This window comes from Aptenodytes patagonicus, chromosome Z, assembly GCF_965638725.1.
Source record: "Aptenodytes patagonicus chromosome Z, bAptPat1.pri.cur, whole genome shotgun sequence".
NCBI lineage: Eukaryota > Metazoa > Chordata > Aves > Sphenisciformes > Spheniscidae > Aptenodytes > Aptenodytes patagonicus.
The window spans coordinates 89333006-89347611 of record NC_134982.1 but is presented as its reverse complement, the minus strand read 5'-3'; the positions used below and the strand labels follow the sequence as shown (position 1 = coordinate 89347611).

The window sequence follows — 14606 nt, the reverse complement described above, 5'->3', positions numbered from 1 at the left end:
GCCGGCGCGGGGCCCCTCCGCGGGAAACGGGGGTCTCGGCAGCCGCCGCGCCGCCCCGAAGGCCCCACGGGGAGCCGGCCCTGCCGCCCGCCCCGGCCCCGGTCCAGCCGCGCCGCACCCGACTCTGCCTCGCACCGCGGCCCACGCGTGTAGCCGCGGAGCCGCCGGTCTCCCCGCGGCGCCAAGCCCGAGTCCCACCTGTGCGGCCGGCCCGGGGGGTCGCGTAGGTTTTCTCCAACTCCATCCCGGCTTTTCAGGACTTGGGGAAACGGACAGAGAGAAAAGTTTCCACGTCGTGTTGTTATCGCCTTCCTTTTCCTTCTTTTTTTCCTTTTTTCCTTTTTTCTTTTCTTTTCTTTTCTTTTCTTTTCTTTTCTTTTCTTTTCTTTTCTTTTCTTTTCTTTTCTTTTCTTTTCTTTTCTTTTCTTTTCTTTTCTTTTCTTTTCTTTCCTTTCCTTTCCTTTCCTTTCCTTTTCTTTTCTTCTTTCCTTTTCTTTTCTTTCCTTTTCTTTCCTTTTTTCTTTTTTCTTCTTTTTTTTCCTTCTTTATTTTCTGTTTTTGTCTTCTTTCCTTTTTTTTTTTTGAGGGTTGGAATAATTCAACTCTTCCGCTCCCTGCCGAGCTTTTGCAGCTGATCACTGAGCTGAAACTAAACGTTTTAGGTGGAAAAAAGCCTCTGAAGGAACCGTGAAATGATTAAGAAACTAAAGAGCTCCTCGCCATGTGAGATCATGTCCTGTTCTCTAAAACATCACAAGATGTCCCCAGACGCAGCCAAAACCCAAGAAAACTCTGACATATGTTGTAGCAGGAATCAAAGTTTGCTCGCAACCAGCCGCTTCCCGAGCGCTCCGCCGGCTGCTGCAGAGCGGCGGCACCGGCACCGGCGGCGGCACCGGCAGCGGCAGCGGCACCTGCCCGCTCTGCCTCCGCCAGCCCCAGCCCGTCACCAACTTTTCAGCAGAACCGACTTCCCCTTCCCGGGCCGGGGGGTGACGCCGCACCCCCGGGGCCGCGCTCCCCGCCGGGCCAGGCCGCCGCGGGGGCGGGACGGGGACTTGCCTGCCAGTGCCTGGGGGGCGGTGGAGAGACCCCCAGCGCCCCGCATCACCCCCTGCCCTGCCCTACCCTGCCGTGCCCTTCGCCCCTCGCTTGGGGACAGCCCTTAGGCCGGAGCGGACCCCGGGGGGCCGGGAGCGAGCGGCCCGATAGAAGTGCTGGGGGGCTGGGCTGGTCTTTCCCGGCCCGGGGTGTCCGCTCGGGCTCCCCCCGCACCTCCCGTTTGCACGGCGGCCTCCCGCCGGTACGAAGCCGCGGCTGCAGACCCACGGCCGCGTCCTGCAGGCCTCGGCGGCGCGGGTGAGGGCGGGGAGAGGGGAGGGGGCGAATTCACGAGGCCTCGATCGCTCCCAGATTTATTTTTCAGCAAAGGCGACTCGGGGAAAAAAATAACGGCGCTCCCCTTCCCAAAGGACAAAATAAACACCAGCCCCGGGACGTCTCCCGTGAAACCGGGCCCGGCAAGAGGTCCTGCCTGCAGCGCCTCGCCTGCGCTGCTCCCCTCGCCCACCGGCGCCTGCAGCGGTGCACCCACTCCCACCCGCGCACACCCACAGCCCGCGGCCTCCCAAGCCGCTGCCCGGTCCCTCTCCCACGGAACCCGCCCAGACATGAAACCAGTCCGCTGGCGGGGGACGCGAGTGGGTTCTGCTCTCCTCCTCGGGCTGCCCCCACGCCGGCACCGCCGCCCCACGGCCTCCTCCGCGCGTGGTGGGGGCAGCCGCGCCCCGGTGCCGAGCGGCCGCGGGCAGGGGAGAGCAGCGGGGGGCTGAAGGGAGGGGACCACCGCTGCCTGCAGGCAGAGCGGGCAGGAGCGGCCCCGCTCGGGCCGGGTCCTGCCGGCCGCGGGCAGGGATGCCCGAGGGAATGGGCCTCTGCCGCGGAGCCGCTCGCCGTGCCGGGCCGCACCGCCGGGAAGGAGGGACGTGCCCGGACTTGGGGACGCGAGGCCGGTAACGGGGCTCTCGGCCGCTTCTCCCGGCGCAGCCTCGCTTCCCCCGCGACCCCGGCCCCCTCCCCCGGGAGCTGACATGGACGCGACTCCGTTTCTAAAAGCTTCCTTTTCCCTCCCGCCCACTCCTCCGCTTCGGACGCCGTGGCATCCGAGGACCGGCGGACTGGCTGCCCCGGACGGCTCCGCAGCTGGGCCGGGGCTGGGCCCACCGGGACCCCCGGCCGCCCGGCTCCGTCCCAGCGCGGCTGGAGGGAGGCCAGCTCCTGCCTCTCGCCCTTTTGCTTCCCTTTTCACCAACGTTTCTTCGCTCTCATTTGCTTACACAAAAATAGCCGGCGGCTAGAGCCCGCTTTCCGCCGGCTCGCCCCGAAATGCGAGCCGCCGTGCGATCAACCGCTCCGGGATGGTCCTTCCCTGCGGCGCTGCCCTGGGGAAAGGCAGCCCCGAATAAGCCAGCCAAATGAACGGCAGACCCTCCATCCCTCCAGATGATCTCCTCGCCTCTCCCGGCCACGCCGGCCCACGGCCCCGTCAGCAGCGAGAAGCCCGGGAGCGCTTCTCTGACCTCATGCAGGGAAATGAACGAAAAACATTTTATTGTCCTAAAAACAGGCCGCGGGGCTCCCGCCCCCCCTCCCGCCTCGGCAGCGGAGCCGTCCGCTCGGCCTTGCCTGAGGAGGAGTGTGGGGAGGTGGCGGAGGGGCTGCAGCGGGGGCTCGGCCCGGCCCGGCCCGCCCCGGCCCCGCATATGTGCCAGCACGGCGCCGACCCGCGTGGGCACCGCGGGATCCGCAGCTCTGCGGGTTGCACAGCTCCGCGGGATGCGCCCCCGGGTACGCGCCTGCCCCGCTTGCGAGCAGGGGCCGTGCCCGCCCGCGGACGGCCGCCCGCCCGCACCGGCGCTGCCCCGGGCCGGCCCGCAGTCGGACCCGTCGCCCTCGGGGGCCGCAGCATCCTGGGGCTGTGCGTGGTCTGGCCCCGCGGCCGCTCCGCCGGCTGCCCCGCCACCGCTCTGGCACGGTACCCCGGCTGCCGAGACCCGGCCCGACCCAGCCCCGGCGCCGCTCGGGCACCCCCGCAAGCGCGTTAACGAAAACAGCGCGGACGCTTCCGCGCGCAGCTGCACCCCTCGCTGCCTGCCCGCTGGGGGGCCCGGCTCTGGGGTGCAACGTTTGGGTTGAGACCTGCGCTGCCCCCCGCTCATTGCCCCCCTAGGAGCGGGGCTCCGGCACCGCGGGGTGCCCGCAGCAGCGGCGCTGCGCTCCGCGGAACGGCGCGGGCGGGGGCCGACCCCCGCGGAGTGCCCCGGGCCCCATCCTGCGCCCCCGCTGCGCCGTGACCGAGGGTGTGATTTAAGGCCGGGTGTGAGAAACCTGAGCCCCACAGACGCCCGGGAAAAGCCCCCGCTGTTCCCATACAGGAACATCGCTTCTGGTGTCGGCGGGGCTGGAAACAGGCGGGATCCTGCCGCTCGGGCGGGCGCTCCCCGCAACGGTCCCTGGAAAACGCCTCCCGCTGCTCCCGGGAGCAACTTCTGCCGGGGCGCGAAATCGCACCGTGGCTGAAACCCCCCCAGCAAAGGGGCGCTCGGGAGCCAGCCCACCGCAAAGCCAGGGCTGCAGCCGGAGGGTCCCTGGCCTCCGCACGCCCTGGGCCACGTTTCAGAGTGCTGCTGTGCTTGCTGTACACGGCACGAGGCAGGTAAAACAGCAGCGAAGAGAAGAACGGTGGCGCGGCAGAAATCTGGTTTTGGAGTTTTCCATTGTTGCCTGCCCTCTCTCAAGCGACGAGAAGATCATAAACCCGGCCTAACCTTTTGCCCTTTTATCTCTGATGCATAATGTTAGGAAGCGAAAGGATAACCCCCACCCCAACACGCTCACACGCGTACTGCCCATCCAGGCACTGCTCCGGGCTCAGCAGTAGCAGAGAGTAGCCAAAACACCTGTAGCCTCCAGAGCAAAGTATTCGCATCGCCTTGCCTCCCCAGGTACCAGCCTGCTCCGATCCTTGGGCAGCCTCCTTTTCCCGAGGCATGGTTAATCATGATTTTGGGGAAGTGTAGGGCAGGGGGTTGCACAGAGCATCCAAAGCCCGGTATCACCTTTAAAGTTATTTGCGTTTTCTCACATTTCAGTAAAACACACCGATACCAAATGTAGAAGAGGGGGAGCGCTGCTACAAATTATGATCTGCCCTTCAGTCTAGGCAGGAATAGAGGGTGGGGGTTTTGCTGTTTTAGAAATAGCCGCTGCTTCCCTGCAGTACCATAGTCTCTTTTTCTTCTGACGTCTGTCTTTTTATGTTCAAAATATCAGTGATCTAGTGGTGATCGTGGCCTAGTATGTTCCCAGAGAGAAAAATGAACTCTGAGATGGCTGTGCTAATGAGACTGAAGTAATTTAAAAGGTGTTAGATGGACAGTCCTGCAAAGTTGAGAGCACTTTGGTAGCATAATCTAGTACCCTCGGTGATCTTTAGAGAGCTGTCCACGGGCAGCCATCAGGAAATGAGGCTTGAAAGATGAGAGCGTGGAGAAGAGGCATCCCGTCAGCAGCGGGTGTTTGCTTGGGTGGGCCACGCGGAAGAGGTGCTCTGTCCCCCCTGGATGAGATTGATCAGGAGGGGTGCCAACAATCTTGGCACTCCATTTCCCAGTCTGGTTAGTCCAGCGAGGGGGGCAGAGATGAGGTGGCGCAGCTGACAAAACCAGTGGGTTTTATTTTCGAGAGCGTGAGGAGGGCAGGAAATGCTGAGAGACTTCTCTTTTTCAGTCAATATGCATTATTACTTTTGCTCTCCCCTCACGTACCACTAGCTGCTGTCTCAGAAGTGCTGCCGGTTGTACTGGGTGGTGAGCAGCGTGCGAGGGGTCCTTGTCGGGTGTATTCAGCAGAGAGAGCCGCTGCTGTCCTGCAGCGGGGAGCACCATGGCAGAGTGAAATGCTTTTCTGAAAGAGCTGCCCATAGCTTCGCTGGCCCGCACCCGGAGGGCTGTGCCTCACTACCCCTTTCTGTGCGTCCAGGACTTTTTTTCCCCAGTCCACAACCATACAGCGACCAGGGCCTGTGTTTTCAGAGATAGACTTCTGTCAAAGCAGAAAACCAACCTAATTTATCAAAGCAATGAATAGCCTCAACCTGTTTTATCAGTCTAGTGTGGAAGGGTTCAGGGCCACAGTGAACGCTTCAGTCCCCTCTCTCAGTCACTTTCACTGATCTCAAGTGTGGTTATTCTGATAGTTAAAAAGACATGGTTTTAAAAGTCAACTTTGCAGAACTTTCTGCCTGGTGACACGCTTACATGCACAGCTGAAAATGAGCCAGCATCCGAGGGAGGCCAAGCCACACCAGATGCTGGCTTCTACCTCTTCCTGAGAGGTCTGTGAGAAACACCACCGTATCCTCTGAGATTACTGCAGTGACGTGGTAGAGCGAGGGCCTGGCCTTCTGGGAGCACAGCACGGCTGGACTGCAGAGCTCGGGCTTCCCCGGTCCCTGCACGATAGCTCCTCGTTCAAACCCAGCGGAAGAGCATGACGCAAGGTGCCATCAGCAGCAGAGCTGGTGCCCTCCAGCCCACGGGGCGTCCCAGCAGGCTCCTCGGGAAGGCAAAGTGGGATGAGCACTGCTTTTGGGACCACCGTGCAGAGCGGAGGAAACAGACGCCCAAAGGCTGTGGTATCTGGGGGTGCAAAGCACCCCCACCTTGCCAGGGGAGCTGCAGCCAGGCCAGGGGAAGGTGGGAGAAGGGAAAGGTTGCTGACCTCTTTGCCACATGGGAGACCTAGGGGGGTGCAGTGGTGTGCCTGGGGACCGCACAGGTCTGGGCAGAACACAGAGCGGGAATCAGATCTTTGCAGCTGTAGGTCATGGGCCTCGTGAAAAAGCACCCTCGAAGTCCACCCTTTGTCACTGAGCTTGGACTTTACCAGTGCCCCTGGGCACCTGGCAAACGAGATGCCCTGAGGGACAGGTTGTAACCTAACTTCTGCGTTAAGCAGAACGGAGAAGATTGCTGCGGGGCTGCCATTTTGCTTGAAGGAACAGCTTGCTCAGTTATAAGCCCTGCTTCCCTCTCTCTGAATGCACCCTCCCATGGATATTTTGAAAACAGGGGCCCATTTTGGCTATGCTGCAAAGTAAAGAAACCAAGAATGAGGATTTCTTTATGGGAGCTCTAGCTGGAAAGCGATCGACTCTACTATACAATGCTTGCTTTTCTAGTTTCTCTCGAGAAAGCCAAGAACAAAAATTTCAACCCAAGTTCATCCTGAGCTGTAACTTTTGTGTTTGCTGCTATTAAAACGTTGCAAAAGGTCAAATTGATTCCTTTGCTTTGAGAATTGCTGGGAGAAGAGGTAGATTGGAAGATAGGAAGTTAAATCACTGAATAGTCTGCTTCCAACAATTGCCAGCGAAGAAGAAAATACAGTTGATTAACTGAGCTCTTCGCTAGATATAAAGTGTCCAGAAAATGCACGCAGAAGACAGGAGGTTAAGAAATCTAAGGCTTTCTCGAGGCTCAAAAGGAGACATACGCAGGGTATTAACTGTTATCTTTCCTAGATTAGATTTCATGTTAAGAACCCAATTCTCCCCTATTGATTGAAAAAAAGGGTGGTGGGTCACAGCCTCCAAACACATATTTAACTCTAATTAAAAAATGGCCAAGATCAGAAACTGGGCAGAATTCAGAGTCCAGCTCTGTCCAGAATCTCTCTAGATCAGGTGTTTAATACCTACAGGAACATAGTACAATATTCTCCTGCTCCTCCTGGGCTAACTGGTTGATTGTTAAGTAAATACATGTCTCGGTCAATATGCTGCCACATACGTAAATAGATGCCGCTGTAAATCCCAGCTGCCAAAGGATTTTTCATCTTAACATATTTTGCTTCATAAGAGATTTCAATTTTTCCCTAGAATATTTATTAGATACATTATAGCACATGGTTTAGGTAGGTGTTTTAACAGCCACCTTTCAAGGGCTTGCAGAAAGGTTTCTTTCCACAGTTTTAGGAACCATGCCAGTACATGCAACAACATTTAAATACACATTTTACCATGCTAATCACCAGAGCCTTTGTGCAGCAAGGCCTATATATTCACAGCAGATGTTCAAAGGAGCAGTGCACCAGCACAGATGAAAATGTTTGTATGTTTTCCAGCCCCAGGCCACGCCGTTACAGCACAGGAAGTTTTTCATTCACAGCAGCCCTGGGCAAAATCCTGCTTAGACACATCGGCTGGGGAAGTTTGGGCAGAGCAAGGTGGCGTGCACATCCTGCGGTGCTGGACTCATCTCTTAAATGAGTGCTGTGACTAGGACCTGGGGCAAGCAAAGGACTTGCCCACAGCAATTTGCCAGATTTTCGTATCTGCAGAGCACGACCAGGAGCAACTCAGATGTTCCCCCCATTACTGTGGACAAGCACATGTCTTTTTGACAGGAGAGGCTGAAGCTCTCTAGTTGTTTTTTTTACCTCTTTTCATATGTGCATCCAAAACCACTTCCCAAGGTCCCTACATGGCAGAGTAAGTTTGCTCGCAGCAGCTCTGCCTTTCACACAGTACAGTTGCAAGTCATGGACATGCAGGTCCAGGAGCTAGCTGCAGCCAAAAAGGCAGGTCTTGCACCCTTCTCTCTGCCTCCCCTCTGCGCTGTAGCTGTCTCTGGGGAGCTGAACTATCAGAAGACATATAATTTATAACCATCGCGGAGTGGCTGTCCAGTGCAATAACGCCCTTAACTGGCCCGTGCTGCACTGCACAAACACAAATATTGCTGGAAGGGAAAATGCGGGGCACGCGGCTAGGGTAGGGGTCTGGGGAAGGTGGTGCTGGGTTATCTGTTGGCAGCAACATGTCATGCAGGGCTGCAGCAGAGCAGCTCGGAGGGGCAGCCTGGGACTTTCTCACGCAGCACCTGCAGCCAGGCTCACTTGGATGCCAGGAAGGAGCAAATGACATTGGCTGGGCCTGCACGGAGGTCGTACATTCTGGCCCTGATGCTCAAAAAGGTAATTACATTTCTTGCCAGCTCTGCTCTCTTTCCGTTGTTTTGCTGCTCAGTGTTTCCATCACCACGTCCTCCCAGGATCCAGCTGGAATGGTCTCTGACAAACTGGAAATGCCCGTACCATGTCAGCAGGACAGGCCCTGCGAATTGCACCCTCATCAAGGCGACTTCACGATGGTTGGCCAGCACATGGTTTGGTCAGCCAAGTGCCAGCATGCCAACCCCTCTGTCACTGCAACGCTACCTCTGCTCAGCATGGACATTTTTCCAGGGACCATTTCTTTTGTTTTACCTTCTGCCAGGATGCTCACAGACTGGGCCAGCCACCCCCTCCTCCCACTTTGTGCCCGGCTGTCTCAGTTCTCCCACCCCGGTCAAGAGTGCCGCCGCTCACCCTCTGGGCTGTACTGCTGTACGGCGCTGCACTGTGCAATACTGCTCTACCTAACAGCAGACTGAGAAAAAGGCCCGTTACCCAAAAACAAAAAAGGAAAGTTTCACCGCATTTGCTATCTGTACTTTATCAGTTATTTTACTTAAAAAGGTCAGGAAGGTTTCTTGCCTTTTCATTTCAAGAATCAACTCCTCCCCTTTTGCTCTTGCTGCATTTCTCTCAACTGCACCCAAGCCGTCAGCCTCATAGTAACCTACACACTGGCATAAAGTAAGACAAAGCATTTCTTTCCCCTGGAATCCTCTCGGGCAGTGTTTCAAACCACCTGGCTTTGAAAAATGCTCGAAAAGGCAGAAGCAGCCTCCAGCTGTGGGTCCTGTACAGTGTGAGCAAACCCCGCTCGGCCCCGGGGATCGCTCATCCTTTCACCTCTGCTGTTTGCAAAGTCGGGCACTTCACCTCTCCCGCAGCACGGAAAGTCACTGCTCCCTAACGCCATGCATATTGGTGTGCGGGCTTGGGTGGAATCCATCCCACAGAGGGGTTGCGAAAGGACATTCCATGCGGGATGTGAGTAACCCGTACTGGTTCAGCTACATACAGCGACAGGTTGGGGGTGTTTTCAGTCCTCATGTTCCTCTGAGAATAATTACCGCACAAGATTGATTTTTTTCTCTCTTTAGGTATTTTTGGTGTAATTTCTTTTTATTTGCATTCACTCTAATTCTGCAGGGCGGGGGCTGTGTTTAGAGCAGATGACAAAGAGCTCTGCTCTTTATCATCACACAGTGAATTGTAGTTAACTGGAGACTTTAAGAACAATACAGAAATCTATTTCATTAACTCCAGATACTGCTTACCTCCAATTATGCAGCTGTATGAAAATTACTAAGTGTGAAATATAAAAAGGTTGTCTTGTAATTGAAACCTTTTTTTAGTTAAACTTTGAAATCAATAAGAAGAAAATTAAAAAAGAACGGTTTGATAACACCCTGTTTGCTCAATATATAGCTATAACCACCATGAAAAGCCATTTACCTTGTGATATGTTCTGCAGGAAGGAAAACTGAAGAATTTCCTTGCTTTCTTGCTTTAAAATACAGTATTTCAGCTAAGCACAAGGTGAGGCAACACACGTGAGCAGAAATACAGGCTCCATCACCGAAAGGATAAAACTCTGGTGATCACAGCTGGTGGGCAGGGCTCCTCTGTCATCTCACTAGCAAAAGTCACTGTGCAAAAAGGCTTCACTTGCACCCTCATGCAGCAGAACCTCGACACGGGCCTGGCGACGTGCTGGGCCAAGGCTGCCTTGACGTGAGCTGGGGGAAGAGCCGCCTGCCCGGTTGGGAAGGAACCGTGGGCCCCGACTGTGGGCAGGCACCATCTGGTGTCCCAGGAGGCAGGACCAGCTCTGCCTGCCGCGTGATGGTCCCTGGGGAGCGCTGCGTAATTGCCTGCTCAGCAGCTCAAACGGGAAGAAAAGGCTCATTTTCCCCTAAAAACTAGCCTCTCTCTTTTCTTGGGTTGGAGACCCAAGCAGATTTTTTGGCGGAGCTGTGGCTCCAGGGATGAAATGGTGTCCGATGAATGCCCCGCTGAGCCCAGGCGTGTGGGTCTGGGGGACGACCCTCCTGCTCGCACGGGGTGTGCTCCTGTCACCAAGGCTCGTGGCAGCCTCCAGCATGACGGAGATTGCAAAGACGAACCCTCGTATCTAGCGTCACTAAAGCGGAACAAAACATTCTTTAGGGGAATTTCCTCACTGCTTTTACAGCTCTGCTCTGATATTTACTTCGCTCATTAATGCTGCTATTTCAGTTTTGTCTCTATTTCTTGCCCTGTAGGACATGCATTATTTTGAATATAGCAACCGATTTCGGGGGAGTTTTCAGAAGTTTTGCAGCGAGGCACATGGGACATTGTTAACCCCTTGTTTCCTGAGGGCACAGTGCCAGCTGCCCAGCTGGAAGACCTCTCTGGAAACTTGAGGTGTGACAAAGATCTTGCTCTTTGACAGGGCTGCCTTTCTCTATTCCCCTCCCTAGCTTCAGGAGTCAAAGAAACCACCCTGGCCCATAGTCCAGCCTTGCCCACAGCACAAGACAGGTGGAACTTGTCACCACTGTGAAGGAAGATGCCACCAGCTCTTTTGCTGACTGTCATGGTCTGGTCAGGAGGGTTGTAAACCCATCTGAGTCCATGTTTTGCAGCTTGGCATGGGTGATCAGCAGGTAGTTCCCCATCTTCCTGTCTCACTGTCTGGCCCGGCAGAAAGGACAACATTTGAGGTACACCAGCAGCATGCTTTAAAGGAAGGTCTGTCCAAGCCTGAGAAGGGAAGTAGAGTGGTACTGGATGGACAGTGAGGGAAATCTACAGGGAGAAGAAAGGACTCAGTCTGAAAAATAGAAAGACTGTGGCATGGAAGACAGAGATCGTATGTGCCCCTAGCCTGGATGGGCATTTGGGTTGGAGGGCAGGGCTCAATGTGTCCTAAGATCTGCCAGATCTATGTGATTAGGGCAAAAAGACACCAGTGTGAATCTGGGTGATGAGTAAGACAAAGATCTGTGGAAACTCTCCACTGCTGTTATCTCACTCTTTTGTTTCAAATTTTGACATACTTTTTGCTAAAAGCTCCACCACATGGGTTCACGTGAAACTCATCGGGCTGTCAGCTCTCCTTGGAAAAAGCAACACATTTAGCATCTGCAAGACTGCAGAGGAGAAGCTACAAGAGGCAGCTCCTGAGCATGCAAAGCTAACAGCAAATAAGAAGGCTCCATGTTAAAAGAAAAAACTTACTATTTTGCTAACTACGTTACAATTCTGTGGCTGGTGAGCTGACAGTTTTGACTGCTGAGGGTTGTCTGTACCACCTTATCCACAGGAGTGGCACTTACGCACAGCAAATGTTTTGATGACTACCATGACTACAGACTTCAGGAGGGAGCACAGGGAGCACAGGCATCTTAAAGGATAGAGTGAGCCCAGCCCGTCCGTGCCTGTCCTCTTCACCACTCAGCCAAGAGCTTGGCACTCCCAGCACCATTAGGAGGAGAAGACATGTCACACACCCCAACCATTCTCATTGCCTCACCAGCAAGGAAGTTACATGCTCCAGACAGAGAGAATATGAGCAGGACAGCTTCCCCTCCACCCCAAACCTTCCTCAAACCCACACTCAACTAACTAGCAAATATTAATACTACCACAGGAACTAGAGGTCTTGACCACAGCCTGGCTCCCCAGTACACCAGCAGCTATGCAAGCTTCACCACTAAAGACGCCTTACATACATGCTCCTTTTCCTACTCCTAGTATTACTATTTAAAAAAAAAAAGAATATACTAGTGGACTTCCTCCATCTACATCCAAGTGTTTTTAAGAAGCAGTCATGGTGCGATAGCAGACCTGAAATGCAGATCTTTGTCCTGTCTAGGTAAGCCACCTGGATCTTATACTAGTTGATTATATCAACATAATGAATCTTACCTTGCAGCTGGATGAAATTCAATCTAACAACTTCATTTGCTCTGGTTCAATACTGGCATTTTAAAATATAAAAGTCTAAGTGCAAACTACGGTCTTTAATCCAACCTTCAGAATGTGGGCCTGAAATTTTAAAACCACACAGAAGAAGGGCTTTTCTACTTGTTGTATTTGCTATCTGAATATTGCAAATGATTTTAAAAACAGAGTTGTACATGTATATCAGATATCATTTGAAGTAATGAGTGTATTTTTCTAATCTTCCCAATGCCAACCTAACAACCCATTTCCAATATCATGCATAATAATTAATTTGTTTTCTGTATAGTAATAAGATTAACAACTTCACATTTACACGGGGTACTGAGTTATGTTCAAATAAAATAAGTTCTAATGAGAAAAATTGGAAGTGGCATCAAATCAATGTTCCACTCAGCAATCCAGGTTTATGTGTGTTTGTCTATCTTTTCTGCATGTATTTTTGTCAAGATTCCACTGTAAACAAGATAATTTCTTTCATGTTGGGTTAGCCTGGGTAAATATGTTTAATGAACAACAAATACATTGTAAACATTGAAATAAATCTAAATACCTCAGAAAACATCCTGGAAACTATAGGGTGCTTCAACAGATACAGTATACTAAATATGAGGCTACACTGTATGAACTCACCGCACAGAGAAAGCTGACGTCAGGCACAGCTTGATTTCAAAATAATTTTTAAATGCTTTATTTTAAAAGATCCACACGTATAACATGCTTATCTCACAGAAGCTTCTTTTTGTCAATAGGGCAGGAAAATTTGCCTTTTTTAAGTAAAATATTGAAACACTAGCAGAAATCAATGAATTCTAACTAAGCAAGACAAAGATTAGAGAGATTTCTAGTTCTTTCTAAAAATTGGTATTCATAGAAAAGCCAGTGCTAAAATACACTGCAGTGACTCTCTGAACCTAAACCTCCAGGATTTATCCTAACAGTCCTTTTTCTAGGACTCCCACTTAAGCCCATGCCTCTCAGACAGTGCAGTAACAGGGTGACCAATATATTTCTGCAAAACATGTGAACAAGTAATTTTACTTGAGCATTTAAGTGCTAACACTTAGGGCATCCATCTGCCTTCCCACTAATAGACAACTTGATACCAAAGGAGCAGCAGGTCTCCACCACGTTTTATAGCCTAGGAAGCCGTGCTCTGCCTGTTGCGATACGGGTTGGGAGATACCTGTAAATCTCTTGAACACAAACAAAGCCCTCTATTACTAGGCAAAGCCCCTACATCTTCCTTTGTAAGCAGGATGCTCACAGAGAGTGAAGACGCTTTATTCAACACCACCCCAGCAGGGCAGTTTCCACACCGCCAGCGCAGAGATACTTGCTGGCATCTTATTGTCTCAGGCAGGAGCTGCTCAGAAAGGGGAGCTGGGGGGTCCTGATCAGGAAGTTTCTCTGATCATGTCTTCACCAAACTGCAGGGGAAGGTATTTTCCCAGCCGGTGGCAGGGATTTTGTCCCTTATCCTTTAGATCCTGCGTGATCTACAAATGCACCCCTCTCTCCTCCCCGATTCTGATCCCTGATTTGCAGCCTCTCCACCCTCCCGCATCCTGAGCGTGGCTGTGGTGCTGTCCTGGAGGTGGGCAATTCGCACTGGGCGCAGGAGAGCCCCTGCCCACAGGCAGACCACAGGTCTGCCTGGGAAGCCACAGACACTTGATGTGGCTGCAGCTGAAACGGTGAGAGAATAGAGAGGACTGATGACCACGGATGTCATGTGCCACCCAGCAATCAAAACCCGAATCCCTGGGTCCTGTAAATGGGACAGGTCCTGCACACAGGGGACTGAATCCACCATAGCGTGCTCGATCAGCACCAATTGCATTTTCTGCCTCCCTGGGAACATCCCTGCAGCTGTGGGGCTGTACCGGTCCTCACGCCCAGGCATGTCTGTTCCCTGCCCTGACAGTGGCCCTCCAGCTCCCCGCACTGCAGACACCTGTCCTTTCCTTCCATTATTCCTGGGGCCACGTTAATATTTGATAAACACATTTTTCTCAAAACTCTCCACATGCTAACGTGTGGACCAAATCTAGTTGGGGAGGTGGGCAGGAGGTCCAGTGAATGAACGCAGACCTGGGGAGGCCTCTGCCTGCCTGACATCCAGCACACGGGAGGAAGAGGTGGGAGCTCCCTCTCCTGTCTCCCACGGCTCAGGAACTGCCTCCATTCAGCTCTCATGAATGCCGGCAGCTGCACGGGCACTATGGGGAATCTGCAAGGAGCATCATAGCAAAGCAGACCAAAGCCACTTGCTACCAGAAATGTCTCCTGGCCTTGCTGTACAGGTGAGCAGGGTCATGAGATACGAACATCTGGGTCAAATCTCCAGAACAAGCTTTTTGCAGCAAGCCATCCTGCTTTGGCCATGGTCCTGGGCTGCTGGGTGAGCCAAGAGGGAAGGGACGTATCACCTAGGAAAAATAGTGGGTTACAGCCTGTGTGTCCCCTTTGGACATCTGCTTTACCATGGGAAATGGTGCTCAGCGTCCCTTCGTCTGCTTCCCTTCTGTCATCCGTGGAAAGCCTCTGGCTGTCGGTTGCGCAGGCTGCACTGAGAAATGCCATGTGGCTGCGGGACCTGCCGAGGACGAAGTGGGGCCAGACCCTGCGCCAGTACGGCG

The 14606-nt window shown here is 53.4% G+C and overlaps 1 protein-coding gene across 5 annotated transcripts in view; it reads right to left on the bottom strand.

The window, feature by feature from the left end:
* The window catches only part of PAX5 (paired box 5), a 142005-nt gene extending 141761 nt beyond the window's left edge, over positions 1 to 244 (bottom strand). For all 5 annotated transcript variants that reach the window (XM_076362177.1, XM_076362178.1, XM_076362181.1 and 2 more), the window contains exon 1: positions 199 to 244. In XM_076362177.1, coding sequence (XP_076218292.1) covers positions 199 to 244 — 46 coding nt within the window. The remainder of the gene's footprint in view (positions 1 to 198) is intronic.
* Between the last annotated feature and the right edge of the window lie 14362 nt (positions 245 to 14606).